Source organism: Sebastes umbrosus, chromosome 6 (assembly GCF_015220745.1).
Source record: "Sebastes umbrosus isolate fSebUmb1 chromosome 6, fSebUmb1.pri, whole genome shotgun sequence".
In the NCBI taxonomy this organism is placed as follows: domain Eukaryota; kingdom Metazoa; phylum Chordata; class Actinopteri; order Perciformes; family Sebastidae; genus Sebastes; species Sebastes umbrosus.
In genome coordinates, this window is record NC_051274.1 from 28,070,844 (window position 1) to 28,088,194 (window position 17,351).

The following is a 17,351-nucleotide window of genomic DNA, read 5'->3' on the forward strand; positions in this document are numbered from 1 at the left end:
CCACCTCTGGTAGCCTATACCCCAGTGAAATGTCACCATGTCAGTGAATTCAAACTACTGCTTGCAATCTGAGGATATATATATATATATATATATATATATATATATATATATATATATATATATATATATAGACACATGTACACATTACATGGGTCTTATTGTTTTTTTTTTTTTTTTACCGCGGTATCGAATTTGGTATCGAAAATCGTGGAAATTCCCTGGTATTGGTATCAACTACTAGATTTCTGGTATCGTGACATCCCTAATCCACATAGCGCGACACAGCGTGGATTAACCACTTCACCTCTTCTTGCTTTCTTTGAACTGATTGCACATTTATCAAGCAAAACATTTGCTATTTTCTCAAATATGATGGTTTGCTGCTTTTCTTAGTGTTTTCTGATTGTAGATCAGTAGCTAATTGTTAATGTGAAGATGCAGATAAAGTAAAGGACAACTAGAGTGACTCAGCAGTGTGTGTTGTATGTGTCGGGCTGTTTAAATGAATTAATAGGAACTTTGTGGTTGATCTGTCCATGATGAACTAATGCAAGTTAAACAAAGGCTACTTCCTTGTTCCAGAGTGGGAAAACCCAGACGCCTGTTTGTCTCACTACTATTATACACACACATTCTTACAATTATACAAATTTATAATGAAATAGATCGGTTAGCTATGTGTAATGATTTGAGGGAAGTTAGCTAATGTTTAGTATAACATAAAAGACAACCAGATAAATCAACAAAGTCACAGTCCCCCTCTACACACACACATACACACACACACACACACACACACACACACACACACACACACACACACACGCCTGTTATCACCACTGTCCCTCCGTCTCTCATGCAGATCGAATACACTTTGAATACACTTTCGCCATCCTGTTTTATAACTTGGAAACTATGCCGTGCTCGTCATAAACAAGTCCACCAACCAAACAAGTAAAGCCAAACAGCAACCGTAAACAAATAATTGCTTCCCAACAGCTCAGCGTGAGTGGAATTCCTGGGGCAGCAGGGTGATTTAGTGGTTAAAGAGAAAGAGCGTCCTGCAGAGGGAAAACTCACAGATTTGATTCCTGTAAACAGCTGATGTGTTTTAATGAAGCGTAGCTGAGTAAGACATTCGTTTCCCGCCTGATCACTTCCTATGAATCGCTCAGGATAAGAGCCACCATGTAAATAAATAAATGGATAAATCAATGTTGCTGGTATGATGTCAATATACTGTCAAAAGATCATTTTCACTCTCTGTTTTTGTTGTGAACTGCGCAGCACGCAGGAAAAAAAGGGGAGACCTCGAATCTCTCGAAGAGACGCAGTCGACACGCAGCCGAGTCGCGCTGCTCAAGCGGGCTGTGTGGTCCGGACGTTATAATTTCCCACAGCCCGAGGTGACGTCTTCACACGTTTTGTTTTATTTGAACAACAGCAAGAGTAAATTTTCTGATGAATAACTAATCAATTAATCAAATTATTATTGCAGCTCTACATCCTTATCTGCCTCAGTAGCTTTAAACTACCACTTAACCTTAAAATTGCAAATGTCAACGACCTGCTAGTGAGAGAAATCTTGTCAGCTGCGTCGTCACTTGCATGTAAAAAAAGAAATACTTTCATCGTGCAGTTTTCCATGACGGCAAACTCATCATGTGTTCACAAACAGAGCGCTCTTTTATAATCAGTCATGCGATTTATTCACTCTTCCTCTCTTGATGTAATGCTATACCTCCTCGCTTCCTCTCCCTCTATTACAGCCTCCCTTCCTTCTCTCTCCAGTAACAGTAACTACATTACAACAACAACGAACCTCAAAACTGGGCGACCAGGAGAACCTGAGTCCTCAGATACGAGATGTGACACTATTGATCCACATAAAAGAGGGCGGAGTGCAGCTACAGCTTTAAAAACAGAACCACTGGAGCTGGGAAGCAACAAGCGTCTTGCTCAAGGACACTTCAGCAGGGTAGATGTGCTAGTTTGGTGGGACAGCTGACCCTGTGTGCTGAAGGTCGTCATGTATGACGGTATGGAAGGAAACAAGAGGCGCTTTAGCTGCCTGATGTCCCCTCCATAATCACAATCATACATTAAGTTGTGCTAATTAGGTCGTTACGTTATGAATGCATTAATTAGCAGGCAAGTCAAAAATACTCATCTTCCCATAACACATGGATGCTATTAACATGAACTCTGTGCCTCGAAGCATCAAAGGACAAGGCTGGTGTTTTTATGTGTTTTAGTTAATTTGCTAAAAATCAAACATTAGATTACTGCTGAGTACAGCAACACATGAACATGTGACAGTTCAGGCGGTCCATGGAAAACATTTCCTATCAACAGTGTGAACATCAGTAAAAAAGAAAAAAAAATTCGGCATCAAAATGACCACAGTGGGGAAATGTAGTTCAAGCACAGATTAAAGTGTTCCTTAAAAACAAACAAACAGAGGTTGTGAAAGCAACACAGCTCAGCTGCCGGCGCTCAAGTCTCTAGTTTCCCACAAGCAAGTGTCACACTTCCATCTGCATTCAAACACCAGGAGAGTTTCAGTTTGAACAATATTTTATGGGATTTATTTTGGTCAACGTCATGGATCGCCTATTTCAAACATGTTTTCAAGCCTCGGCAAGTTGACTTTCATATTATACTGAAATCAGAGGTTGCCAGGAGCTTAGTAAAAAAAAAAAATATATATAATATGGTTTGTGATAAATGGGCTTATCATTCAAAACTGATTACGATATGTATGAATACGATCGCTAACTAATAAGCAAATATATGTGACAAGTTGCTCCAAAATTCAATCATGCACAGTAAGGCTGGGCGATATGGCCAAAAACATCTATCACAACATCGGTAATTACATATCTTGGTAACGATATATAATCACGATATAGCATGTTTTCTGGTAATGCAATAAATAAATAGTTTACATGAAATAACCACATGGTAAAGCCTATATTTGTATATTCCTGTTTAAATTAAATACTTGACAAATGAAAAAAAGTATTTTCTCATTTTAAGAGTGAGCAAAATGAACAGTTTTAAGTTTTAAATTAAATTAAATTATAGAGAAAAAATAAATAAATATGGGCGTAGCCTATATCGCGATAGAAACAATATAGAAGAATATATACAGTTTTATATTGTTTTGACAATATATATATATATATATATATATATCAGCCCTAATGCACTGTATAAAGAGGACCTGTGGTGTTATTTTGAAGATTTGATCATGAACTGTAATTTGGAGAGACAGGAGGACAGATGCCTCCATAAAGACATATACTGGGTACCAGATGTAAAAAGGAAATTAATTCCCATTACTACAAAATTAACTACAGCTTCTATTCATACGTGAGACTTGTGAACTGAAAAGTGAATTAAGTCTGGTCCCACAGGTGGCTTTGGATAAACCGTGAGACTCCCAGACTTCCAGGTTTGGTCTCTTGGCTCGGACAATTAGTACTGTCCCACTGAGGATACTAAACTCACACAGACGTTACCCATCAGGTCATTAGTAAACCTCAGTGTTTGCTACCCGTGTCGAGGGATTATCAGATGGGATGTTGGGACTATTAATACACTACTATCATCTACTGAAACACACACAGCGGAGGATACCTGCACCTGTTGCTAATGTATCATATCGGCCGCTTTAACTTCGCCAACAAAAGGGGAAGCCCCTGAAATGTTTGTTAAGATCCTCGAATTCATTGCAAAACTACACGTAAAGCATAAAGAACTACTGGGAGTGTGGTAGCTAAAAATGTAAGTACATGGTAGCACTAATTGAAGTTGAAACTGCGTGCCACGTGGTAAAACTGAGGCCTCCTGAATGAAGAGTGTGTGGTGTCTGATATTGTACTACTCACAGATGGAAACTCAAAGTCCTTCTGGCTGACGAGGTTGAGGACGTATTCGATCCGGTACTGGTTCTGTGGGCACGCCAGCTGCACCGGTGGAGCCAGGGTGCTCATAGCCGTTACTATGGTCTGTCACAAACACACAAACCCAAACAGAATACATTCAAGCGTGCATGACAGAAAAGACAGAAGGCGGACAGGATTTTTAAGAGCTGTTTTGGTGTTTTTGCCACTCACCTCAATGGCCTCTTTAATATTATTCTTGATGTCGTGAATTTTCTGCTTCTTCTCTCTGAAACAGACACACAGATTTTGTGACAATCACGTTCGGGATTATTGATGTACAGCAGAAACACACAGACGTAAGAGTATCTTCACACTAAAAGTAAGAAATATAAAGACAGACAGAGATACACATTGATATCCACTCCCTTGAGCTATGTGGAGGCCCATCACAGACAGACCGACGCCCCACTGTGGGTTCTGATACACATTTTCAGTTAAAATCCCCTTATACAGAAAAACTATAAATTAAAGGAGTAATAAAGGGGTGCCACGGTGATTCAGTATCTCACATTTACTTGAGTTGAGGGAGCACCCATTTAATGTATTAAATTTATGTACTTATGTGATCTTGTCTGCACACAGTATTAGCTACTATGCAGACGTTTTCATTAGAGCTGCAACGATTAATCTATTAGTGGACAACTATTAAATTAATCGCCAACTATTTCAATAATCGATTAATCGGTTTGAGGCCTTTTTTAAGAAAAACAAACAAACAAATTCTCTGATTCCAGCTTCTTAAATGTGAATATTTTCTGGTTTCTTTACTCCTCTATGACAGCAATCTGAATATCTTTGAGTTGTGGACAAAACAAGACATTTGAGGACATCATCTTGGGCTTTGGGAAACACTGATCCACATTTTTCACAATTTTCTGACATTTTATAGAGCAAACAACTAATCAACAATGAAAATAATCGTTAGTTTCAGCCCCAGTTCGATGTAAAAAGTGTTCACACGTGACAGACAACTACAATAATCACAAAAATATTCGATTAAAGATAAAACAGTTTGTGAAAATACCTTTTTAAATACAGTAATTAATACAAATATTTCAAAATATCGACGTAATGGTATGAAGCGGAAAAATGTCTACCACAATTGCTGGTTGAAAACAGGGGAAACTCCAAACTGTCTGAGCAGTTTATAACCGGCCATCATAGACGGCGTGCTCTTGTTTTGAACACAAAAGAGGGTTTAGTTTGCAAGTGTTGTTTTAGTGAAGTTATAAAAAGCACAGGGAAGGAGATCCATGTTACCGTGACATGATACAATACAGTGAGCTACATTGAGTTTGTTTTTTTATCTGGGACGGGTAAACAGACCTTCATTGGCACGCGTGGTAGAGAAATGATGTCTGTCTGCTGTGAAAGATAGCTGTTTGTACAAGACATTTAGACTCTCTGTGACAGAAATGTTTCTATTAAAAGGCAACCAGAGAGCCAGTTGGTCTATCTTTCACCTTGAGCCTGCCAGGACAACAGTGTTTACAATAGTTCTATGTCAGTGACAAAGGGCAAGATGGGCCTCTTTGTTCTGTGCCAGTTTTTACTTTTTCACCAGGGACTCTGCTGCACTCGGCCAAATTGATGCAAATCTTTAAACCAGTGCAATTTGCATTCTAAAGTTCAACTCATCCATTTGGTTACCAAAACAGAAGCTGCACAACTCCTTCACAACTTCACCTAACAGGTCAAATCTGTTCAGGGGTCACTGCTCTCACAGTCCAGGTTAGGGCTGCATGTTTGCATCATTTTTTGAAGCACCGTAATGGAAGTGGTTTCTAAATCACTCACAAATGCACCCACTTAATGTTAGCAGGCTGCAGATTGTCCACAAGGAGGAGCTGTTTTGTCACGGTCGGACTAGTTCTACCCAAATTTTTGCCTCATTTATACAAGGAAAGCGATTGCAGTAGCAGTTTAGACATGCAGATATGTCAATATCGCCACCTAGTAGCACAGGCTTTTAGCTTACATGAACGAACAAGAGTCGCTAAAATGTCTCGATCGGCTTAAATGCGGGTGAAGATCAGGAAAGAGCACAGAGGATCTTGAATTTACATCCAGCCGACTCAAACACAAAATACACACAAACTCTGCAAATTTCATAGATACCCATCACAACATTTGCAGATACAACAATCAACGTAAAAACAAGAGATGATTATTATCACAATTACTAGAAACTGTAGCTTTGACAAGAAAAGAATGCCTCAAACAAAATCAAAATCTATACAGTTTGTGTATTACTCATCGACAAATGGTAACAGAAAGAGAGAGAGAGAGAGGAGGTAAGACAGAGTTTATTGGGTTAGGAGGGAAATTGAGAAGGCCTTGTTTACATTTTCAACCTGATAGTCATTAAAAGTCACATGGTCGTGTGTGTGTGTGTGTGTGTGTGTGTGCACTCTCCAATCATGAGAGTAGGATTGCATGCCTGTGTGTGGTTACAGAGAGGGGAAGAAGACATGACACAACATGCTTAAAGGTGCTAAATGTGAGATTGGGAGCATTTCTATTGCTTCTGCACGGCTCTCAACATGGCTAACGGATTTAACCTTGGAGAGAACCGGAGGTGGGTGCTGTGCTTCCGTGATGGCGCCGTTTATCAGCTGTAACCGCCATATGAGAGCAATGCAGAGCAGCGGCCGTGAGCGAGCCAGTGGGGCACGCCAACGTGCATGAACACGCACTAAAAGGCACACACACTGCCGGCCCGACTATGTCAACAAAGCACAGATAAGCTCTGATTACAACACAGAGGGAGGATGACTTCATTATCTGCTCAGGTAGACATTACTCCTCTATATCTTTACATAGCAAATAGTTGGTTGATGCTATATCAATGCTCTGGATATCGTATAGAGAACATTAAAGTGATGATATCTGGTGTTATGTTAAGGTGGATAAACGCAGATGACAGGGACTGGGGCTGAAATCAATTTCACAATAATTCCATTTTTGTCCCATTCAATGTGATGATATGGATTTTTCGGCAAAATCTTTTGATAAATAATCAAATGTATGTTGAGAGTGGCCGCTGAAAGCACATGGATAGCTGGTAACCAATGTGTCCCATGAACGCACAAATAATGGTAGAGCAACTTTAGGCATTGGAAGTGTTGAAATCTTTAAACATAAACTTAAAACCTACCTATTCAGCCAGCTTTTGATTAAGACTGGTATTATTTTATTGTATTTAAGTTGTACAATTGAATTATATTTTATTTATCACTTATTTTATTGTATTTAATCTGTATAATTTTATCGTTATTTTATTAATCTTGTTTTTACTTCACACTGTTTTACTACTATTATTGTCATTATAGATTTTAATTCTATCATTTTATTGTCTTGCATGTGTTGGTCTCAAATGATCTAATTGTTAAATTGTTTGAATTGTTTTTGTCTTTTTTATTGTTTTCACGGTTCCAACTTGGTCTGTCTTATTTTCGGCTAGTCAGTCATCCGTGAAGCACTTTGAACTGCACTAACCTGTATGAAACGTGCTATACAAATAAGGTTTGATTGATTGATTGATTGATTGATTGCTGTTTGAGAAATTCTTGATTTGGGATAGCGATTAATTTATGGATTATATTTTCAGTTAACTAATCAATCATTTAGTCTACACAATGTAAAGAAATAGTGAGAAAATGCCTATCAAAGGATACAAGAGGAAAATAAAATAAAAGGCAATTTACAATGATATAAAAATTAGAACATTTGAGAAGCTGGAAGCAGCAAACGTTAAAATAAATAATAAATATTTAAATATGAAAATCAGCTTGAAACTTAAAGCGTCTATGAATCAATATACTTATATTGGCAATAATGAATAATACTTGTATATGACGAGCCCACAGAGATTATCACCAAGCTCTGCAGTTCCCCTCAGTTTTGCGGCGCGTTTAGAGTCTTTCAGCTCATTGTTTTGGTTTTATAGCGTGCAACTTTATGGTTTTGATTCAGTCTCACTGCTCTCATCACGAGAGCTTTTTCGGCCATAAAAAAAACGTCCCACACATTCACGGTCTTCAGCTCTTGACCACTTAACAGCACCAGTGATGAGGCGAGCAGTTACACGCCTTGTCCAAGGGCAGCTCAGTCATAGTTGAGAAGAATAGAAAGAGCTGAGTCATTCATTCATTCATTCATTCATTTTTCAAAATCAGGCCAGCAATTGGAACCAGCAGTCTTCCGGTCACAAGCCAATTACTCTGACCTTCAGGTTACCACAACACTCAACCCATTCACGCTAAATCTTTCATCACAGGCGTTATTGAACTCTTTTAGTCCTACATCAGTAAAATGTCCTGCCTCAAAATCCAGATTTATTATAACACGTTACTATACTTGTCATGTGGAGACCAACAAGCAACTGGCTGTTTAGTTGATTCATTGTTTCACACTTAAAAGATACCATCTGACCGCACATTCAAAGTAAAACAGTCAGACGCATTAATATGGAGCAACATACAGTATATATATGGAGGTTTACTACACATAAGGAAACAAGGGAGCCCAACATGGTAACTTGGTAAACAAAAAAATCAACCAGATAATCCAAACAATGTCACAGATCTAACAGGAAGTGATGACGCTGTATGTGTTTGCGTGTCTTGTCATTAAAGACACCCATCCACCTGTATATACACACACACACAGACACATATTGACACACACTCACCCACCCACCATCACACACACACACACACACTGCTCAGTGTTGTGGAGTCACGCGCTGGGTCATACGCTCTTGTCTGCCTTAGGTGCTGATTTTCTAGTCCAACCTTGCAAAGATGCTTCCATCCCGATCACAACCACCAGACCAATACACGCCACAAGTCACTGACATACACACACATACACACAAAACTTCCCATTTGGCTTATTGAAACAAGCACAAGTCAGGGGTGTGCAGTGGAATTGTAATCTTCTGTAGGAAATACTTGAGACTTGTGTGTCTATATACTACATTAAAGAAAATGAAAATGAAAAACAGATAAATCAATGAAGTTTACATCCACAAAAGCAGGAGAATGTTTACTTCAGACAATAAGGACAGAAGCTGGAAAAAATGTGTATCTGGAAAAATAATTCCAGATGCTTGAGTTACTTTGTTTGGGTCACCAGATTTGTGTTTGAACAATAATGTCCAGACAGTTTGGAGACACACATGGAAGCATTATAGAAAGCTCAGGCTGGCTGATTTTTCTGAAATGTACATGATATTCTGTTCTATTCTAAGCTTAAAGGGTGGATCCATTATTATCATTATTATTTTTTTAGGTTTTATATCATTCTGTAGCTTCACAGTGGTGTTCCTTGTGTATTCAACATCCCTAGTCCTGACGTAGGTTTCTGCAAGATGACGCTGCTACATGTACGTTATATATACATTCTAATTAGTTAGTGTATTAACGTCACATATTAGATGGTGATCAGCATGCCAAGTAATGTACCGCCGTGGACTCCATGTTAGTTTTTAAGTCACACAATGACACAAACAAACTAACCGATCGATGCAGCGATAGAGCAGCAGCTTTAGGTAGTTACTCATATCATACTTACTCTGCATTGAAGCCGTTGACATGTAGTATCCTCATCTGTTTCACTATGGTGCTCTTTCCTGACTCTCCAGCTCCTGACAGAGAGAGAAAGAAATATTAGGAATCTGTTGAAACGTGACCACACATATACAGAACACACAAACAGCGTTGGGATATAGACCATACACATTAAATGTCTCTTTACAGTATGTGTACAGTAGTTTCATTTCCCGTATTTGGATACAAGCACTGTACCTCAGTAAAGGGTTTCTTCATAAGCTGTGACTTACTATGCCCTGCAGGAAACTTTCAATGAACAAACAGCAGATTTCATAGATGACTGTGACGTTATTTGGGAAAAACTGGGAGTAGAGGCAAGGCCAGTGCTGCATGGTCATGGCTGAAATAACAAACTGGATTATTCCACTAGATACTGTGATCACAATCACAAGATTACACTTTTAGACCTGATGATGAAGACTGCCTTTAGACTTTTCCATGAAAAAGCATGATTAAACATTTCCCTTCAAAAGCAGGTGTTATAGTGTTAAATAAAAAAAGAGCATATATGTTTTATGTCCTGTATGGGAAATGTGATCGCTGTTCTTGTCTGTGGTATTTCAACAAACAGTAAATAATTGCAAAATATATTAAACTGGCGCTGCTAAAAATCATTATGAGAGTAATGCTGCTAGTAAGTTAGCAGTATGCTGCAGGTCTGTGGATGGCCTGTGTGCATCTGCTGTAATAATGAAACTCACATCTATGGCTCTGTGATGCCTCGCCTGCAGTATGTTCAACAAGTTGCAGCTCTTTCACACGGTTTGATGTCTTTCCTGCCTCAGACCTTAAACATGTCTTCATTCAGCCGTCTCCTCCTCTTTATCTTCATTTGATCTTTACAACTAAAGTGAACATTAACAATGACTCATAACTTCCCCTGAATCAAAGACATTTAAATATTTGAGTAAGGGATCCAAATAAAGTAGTATGTGAAGCTTAAACATGCACCAATTAGCCAAAATATCAATCTTAACAAGCTATTTAACCTAATATTGTGTATTTTTCTTACAAATGAAGACAGATTAGACAGGATAGATTTATTTTACTAACATTAATATTCTCTTTTTTTATCGTTGCTCTGCATGCTTATAAACTATTTCAATAACTGTTTTAATTTCCATCTTTCATTCTTATTTCGGTATGTTCACATCTGTCCAGGAACTACAGATGGAAAATAGCCCTTTGGCTAACTCTGCAGTGTGTATTAATATACAGCGGATCTCTTAAACAAACTAATAAATAAAGTAAGAAATTTCTCTTATTAACAATGCAGTATGTCTAAATATTATAGAGCTGCAGTTATTAATCGATTAATTGATTAGTTGTCCACTATTAAATTAATTGACAACTATTTTGATAATCAATTAGAGTAGTTTATAAAGGGGAAAAAAAATCTAAATTATCTGATTCCAGCTTCTTAAATATGAATATTTTCTGGTTTCTTTCCTCCTCTATGGCAGTAAACTGAATATCTTTGAGTTGTGGACAAAACAAGACATTTGAGGACGTCATCTTGGGCTTTGGGAAGCACTGATCGATATTATTCACCTGTTTCTGACATTTTATAGACCAACAACTAATCGATTAATTGAGAAAATAATCAACAACTTAAATCGACAATGAAAATAATCGTTAGTTGCAGCCCTAAAATATTATACATAGTTCTTTCATGTGTCATTTCAAGACAATGTTGGTTATGTTCAGCTAAATAAATAAAACCTTTTGGCTTCAACGTGTGACTAACAGACGTGTTGCGATTTATGTTCCACACAGGCGAGCTGGAGCCCATGATGAGTTTTTGGTGACTTTTGGAGGAGTGATAAATGTATGTACTGACACTGTTATCCAACAACTCTGTGAAAACAAGTGTTTATAGCTGAGAATAGTCCCAATATTAAGATTTGACATGAAGACGTAGGTGTGACATCTCAGAAAGGAGACATGTTGGATCTCTCTGATGGAGAAAAATCAACAACTGTGACTTCATCTGTGGTGTTAAAGCCATTTCTAAATAACAGTCATCTATTGACAATCGTAATAGAAAGTAGTTTGACTGACTGGCGGTTTGCAACAGTTTTCTATTTGGACGTTATAGCCAACGTTTCCCACCCATGAGATGTACTTGTGGTCGCCAGGCACATTATCAGAGAAGCCACAGAACAGTCTGGGTCTTGGGCATTTTGGCGGCTCAGCAAGCTACAGCACATACCATGAACTCAAAACATCATGCTCTCAAATCTGACTGATGACCTCATGTCACAATGTCAGCTCTCCTCTCTCTCTCCCATCTGCCTGTCTTATCCCACACTACATGATGAGGCAGAAACACCACAGCATCTTGCAAAATACCTGCATGAAATATTACAGTACAATAGTGTAACTTGCCCTTCTCGTGTACGAGAAAACAGTTTAGATTGCATGTTGGAAAAAACACAAACTCAATCAAGTGTGGTATTGAACCTGAATCGTTGAGTACATAACTGTGTCCATGGTCCAAAGCATTACGTTGTCAACTATTAAATAAATCGCCAACTATTTTGATAATTAATCAAGCAGTGTGAGTAAATTTAAAAGTAAAAAAAAAGTTTAAATTCTCTGATTCCAGCTTCTTAAATGTGAATATTTTCTGGTTTCTTTACTCCTCTATGACAGCAAACTGAGTATCTTTGAGTTGTGGACAAAACAAGACATTTTGAGGACGTTATCTTGGGCTTTGGGAAACATTGATCGAAATTTTTCACCATTTTATAGACCAAACAACTAATCAATTAATTGAGAAAATAAACAACTAATCAATTAATTGAGAAAATAATCAACAATGAAAATAATCGTTAGTTGCAGCCCTAAAAAATAGTTAAGTACAAAGAATTTGCCCTCAAGGCTTGGTCAGATTATTCGTCCTATTATTGATTATTTTTAAGATATTTCCAGATCATACATTTAGCCTTTCAAATACTTTTTATTTGAGCAAAGTTATTGTAGATCTGTTTGTTAAGACAACATTGAACACTGATACATTTGAGAAGTTCAGCTGGATTATAGTCTGCAAAGCAAACCATTGGCAAAAGTAAAAAATTGTAATTTTACAAGAGGATCCTGGCCATCATTGGTAACGTGGGTCCAACAGGAAATACTCCTACAGCCAGTCTGTATGCTACTGAAAGTTTAAAACCACACCAATAGAGTTTTAAAAACTGAGTCATGCTTCCAAAATAACATCAATAAAAGAGGTGGAGTAGAGGAAGTGTTACTATAATCTACCAGTATTCTCAATATAGTTGTTCCTTTCATAAGAGAAGTTATGAAACAAATCAGATGTTAGTAGGTTAACAGCTAGAATGGCTGCTGCTGGTAGATCAGGTCTGCTCTGAAGGATATATAACCTTAATGTGGCAAATTAATATATTCTGAACCTGAGACATGAAATTATATATCAAGTTTACCACTGTGAAGCAGACACAGATGTAAACTGTGCAATATGTCAGTGTTAACTCAGATTAACTCAAATGTGAAGGATCTCTGGGGAAAGATGCAACACTGTACTGTAGTTAAATAACAGATAACTGTGTACATTACCATATAAGAAAACATTTGCAGACCTTTGCACACACAGGATTGTCCCTTTGATTTGCAAATATTGGGGTTATATGATATCACATTAGAATTGCACTGTCAATTCAAATACTTGCAATGATTTTTACCAACAAGTTCCCCTCAATTGTGGATTGTTCTCACTAGGGCTGCAATTAACGATTATTTTCATTGTTGATTAATCTGTTGATTGATTTCTCAATTAATCGATTAGTTGTTTGGTCTATAAAATGTCAGAAAATGGTGAAAAATGTCGATCAGTGCTTCTCAAAGCCCAAGATGACGCCCTCAAATGTCTTATTTTTTCCACAACTCAAAGATATTCAGTTTGCTGTCATAAGAGGAGGAAAGAAACTAGAAAATATCCACATTTAAGAAGCTGGAATAACAGAATTTTTACTATTTTTCTTACAAAAATTACTAAATTTTTAAATCAAATGTAATAGTTGACAACTAATGGATTAATTGTGTAGCTAATAAAACGTTTAAATGAATCTTGGGTCAGATAGATTAGGTAATACATAAACAGATTAAAAGATGGAGACCAATAGATTGATTTTGGTTATAAGAAAGTTACCAGAAGGTCATTATATCTTCAGTATAGAGAGTCCAATCTGTAAAAGTGTCACTTTGTCAACATGGGATTTAAATTATAACTGCTACCCCTCAATACAACATATAGTTTGTGTCATCACTCCTTTTGTAGGTGTCAGTCTTCAAAGTGAAACAAACTTTGCTAACATGAGCCACAAACCCATTAACCCCTTAATTAGGTGATCTATTAAATCCAATAACCGGTGTAGTTCTAGTCGCAGGTTGCAATTATACTGAGCAGCAACATAATCCAACAACTTCCGCCTGGTGGACACAGACACGCTAAAAGTTTAGTGTGTACAATTGACATACAGATTGACACCACAAATGTTGTTGTGGTTCTTGAATGACACTTTCACTGCTAGATTCTTTATGGTAAGACTATATGGATTGTACTACTTCAGATATATGTTTCCCGAGCACAAGGCCTAGCTGCACCAGGTTTGAATTGAGACTTTTATGCTTCATTTGACTTTGTTCACTGTTTAAACACATCCCAAAAAATATGCTGAATCACAAATAGCAGCCCGCAGATCCTACAGGTCTGAGATAAAGTCAGACTAGTAGATTATATAAATGAAAGCCGACTAACTTTACAGCAGACATCTTTGTTTTGGTTTTCATATGGGTCCCGTCCTTCTGCTTTCCTAAAGTCACCACAACTTCCTCCCCAACATAAATACAGGCGTGTCGTACAACTCGAGCCCTCGCTGGCATCTCTGCAATCAAATATTATGATTTTGACAAAGAACACCTCGGCTTCTTAGAAGTGGTAAGCCTGCTGCGAATGGACATACGAGGAGGGTACAGGCTGGGGGGGGAAGTTAGACACTCTTATTTGTCTCTTATGTAATGTGGAGACCCAGCCCACCTTCAGTTCACTCTCTGACACTCTCACACACACAACCACATGTTGAGCCTTACACATGTTCACTTCTTCTACGTTAGGTGGGTGTTTTTTCTTAGTCACATTATCTTTAGACACAGTTTGGGCCACACACCCACAAAACTAGTACTAACTTTTCAGGCCTACATGCATAATTAAGACTCAAATGAATACTGCACAGCATGTAATGCAGTCCCAAACTAATACAGCTGCTAAAAACATGCATACATTCACTATACATGATAATAAACTTAGTTTTTATTGATGTGAGTGGTTGTTTCTGCTATATGACCCCTGACAGCAGCTTATACATTTACCTCTACATCACTGTATACTCTCAAAACCAACCTATAGACTCTGCTACAGCATGTTATGCAATCCCAAACTAATACAGCTGTTAAATACATGCATACATTCACTATACATGATAATAAACTTAGTTTGTATTGATGTGAGTGGTTGTTTCTCCTATTTGACCACTCATACATTTACCTCTATATCACTGTATACTCTCAACCCAACCTATAGACTCTGCTACAGCATGTTTTGGTGTTGGTAGTCTGTTAATTTGACAGCAACATGCTGAAAACCCAGCACAGTTGCTGCATTTTTAGCCTTATGCAATGGCAAAGTCACACTGTTGACAATGTTTCCCAAACAACACATCCCAGAAGGGTTATGCAGGGAGGCCTCGACTGTGCAGACTTGCTTGTAAAAGCAGTAACTTAAGCATAGAAAACAAAAAAAGAGAAGAAAATGAAACTCACCTAATAGCAGTAGTCTGTGTGTTGCTCTGTATATCTGTTTGTCTTTTTGGAGCTGCTTCTCTATCTTTTTGTTTGCTTCTCTTTGTGCCTTCTCCTCATTTCTCTGGTCTTCGGTCTTACTGTTGCCCAAACAACCCATCTTCCCAGAAGAAAAAAGAAAAAGGGGGTCCAGGGGAGGAGGAGGAGGAAGAAGAAGAAGTGGAGGTGGAGGGGGGTATGTGGAAAGCAAAAAAATAAATAAACTAGTCTAGATCCCCTCGTTTGACATGCGGATTTGGCAGCAATGTCACCCACATTTACACCATAAAACCTGTCCGTGGTGCGGCACTGTAGAAATTATGTGTCCATAACGCGTATTTTGTGCTGTCAAGAGAGAGAAAGGGCAGGATACTGTTGCTGACGACACCGAGCCGAGGCCGCCTTGCTGAATCCTACTCGGGCTTTTTTTTTTTTTTCTCCTTCACATGCAGTTATAGTTTTGTTTTCTCCACCTCTCTCTATATATATACTCTCTGCACCACCTCCCTGTGTGTTAACAACTGTAATCCACAAAAAACCGGGGTTTCACCTCAAACGGAGGCAGAATAATCAGCCTAATTTGCATCTCCAAAAAAAAAAAAAAAAAAAAAAAAAAAAAAGCCCGGGTCTTGCGTCTCACTGCTGCCCGCGACAAGGAGCCAAACTCGGCGTGTCCGAAAACCTCGCCCGGTCTGTGGCGCGGCTCGATTCCACGTCTCCTCTCATGATAAACATGTCCATAGGTTGCACACTCTCTATGTCTCTGTGTCCAAGACGTCTGTGTGGAGGGGGGTAAGCAGGATAGGAGGAGGAAAGGGAAATAATATTTACAAAAAGAGCTACATGTGTGATATTCTCATCGCTTCCGTCGTCATCCGGCTCCTCTCCTCCATTCGCTGCGTCAAATCAACCCAAAACAGCTCCAAAAACTCACTGCGCTTTTGTCTTTTCTTCTGGATCTCTCCACCACCTCCAACTCAGAACCGACCCAGTACCACCCTGTCCTCCTTATGTGTGATGGCTGTTCCTTGCTGTGTGTTTTCTCCTCCAAAAAGAGGCCTTCTCTCTCTCTCTCTCTGCCTCTCTCTCGCTTTTGTTGCTGAAATGTGTTATCAGCTCTTCACATCACCACCGAGCCTCCACAAAAAAATGCGCACAGATACTTTTTTTTTTTTTTTAATTCCCCTTCTCAGCTCGGCTCAGATGAATCTCCTTTTTTTAAGAAAGAAGAAAAAAAAAACATTTAAAAAAAATGTGAAAAATCCCTCGAAAATGTCCACGTTTCTTGCAGGTGAAAAAGCAAAACCCTCCTGCTGTCAAGGCTCAGTTTGTATATAGCCTACATAAGGCCACACACTCTCATGCAAACAAACATATATATATATATATATGTATTTTTTCCTCTTGAATCCGAGGCAAGGCTACAAGCTTGCATGTGCATTTACATTCACAAGAAAAAGGACGCCTGGTGGTTGTTGTAGCAGCTCATTTTCCCACCGCGAAGGCCGCTCCCCTCCTGCGCGCTTTGGTCGTGGAAGGTGAAAGACAGGAATAACCGATTCTTGGAGGTTATTATTTTCTCTCTCTCTCTCTCTCTCTCCGAGAATAGTAGCCTACATTGAAGGAGATAGACAAGCGCTGAACTGAAGCAGAGAGAGACGGGGTGGGGCCTCACACGGCGCTCATTGAACCCTGGGAAGGAAGGAAGGAAGGAAGGAAGGAAGGAAGGAAGGGACCGAGAGAGAGAGCGAGAGAGAGGAGAGGCCGCTTCGCCTCGGTCACGTGGGCGAAGCGGCGGGCGAAGCGTCAGCGGCGACGCGACGCGGCGCTGCGGAGGAAACGGCGCCCTGTTCAAAGAGAGCAGAAGTTAAAGAGTGACATATAGATGTAAATTGTTCATTCTGCGAATCACATCCTGAAACTT

General features: G+C 38.8%; 1 protein-coding gene across 2 annotated transcripts in view; it reads right to left on the minus strand.

Annotated features, from left to right (window-relative positions):
- The window catches only part of gnas (GNAS complex locus), a 30,341-nt gene extending 13,224 nt beyond the window's left edge, over positions 1-17,117 (minus strand). Inside the window, exons 1-5 of one of the 2 annotated variants that reach the window (XM_037773142.1) lie at positions 16,362-17,117; positions 15,410-16,205; positions 9,531-9,603; positions 4,125-4,179; positions 3,897-4,016 (exon numbers count right to left, since the gene is read on the minus strand). In XM_037773142.1, coding sequence (XP_037629070.1) covers positions 3,897-4,016; positions 4,125-4,179; positions 9,531-9,603; positions 15,410-15,548 — 387 coding nt within the window. In that variant the 5' untranslated portion in view covers positions 15,549-16,205; positions 16,362-17,117. Of the gene's footprint in view, positions 1-3,896; positions 4,017-4,124; positions 4,180-9,530; positions 9,604-15,409 lie in introns of both variants that reach the window. The other variant, XM_037773141.1, reaches the window with a different exon arrangement.
- Positions 17,118-17,351: the final 234 nt, after the last annotated feature.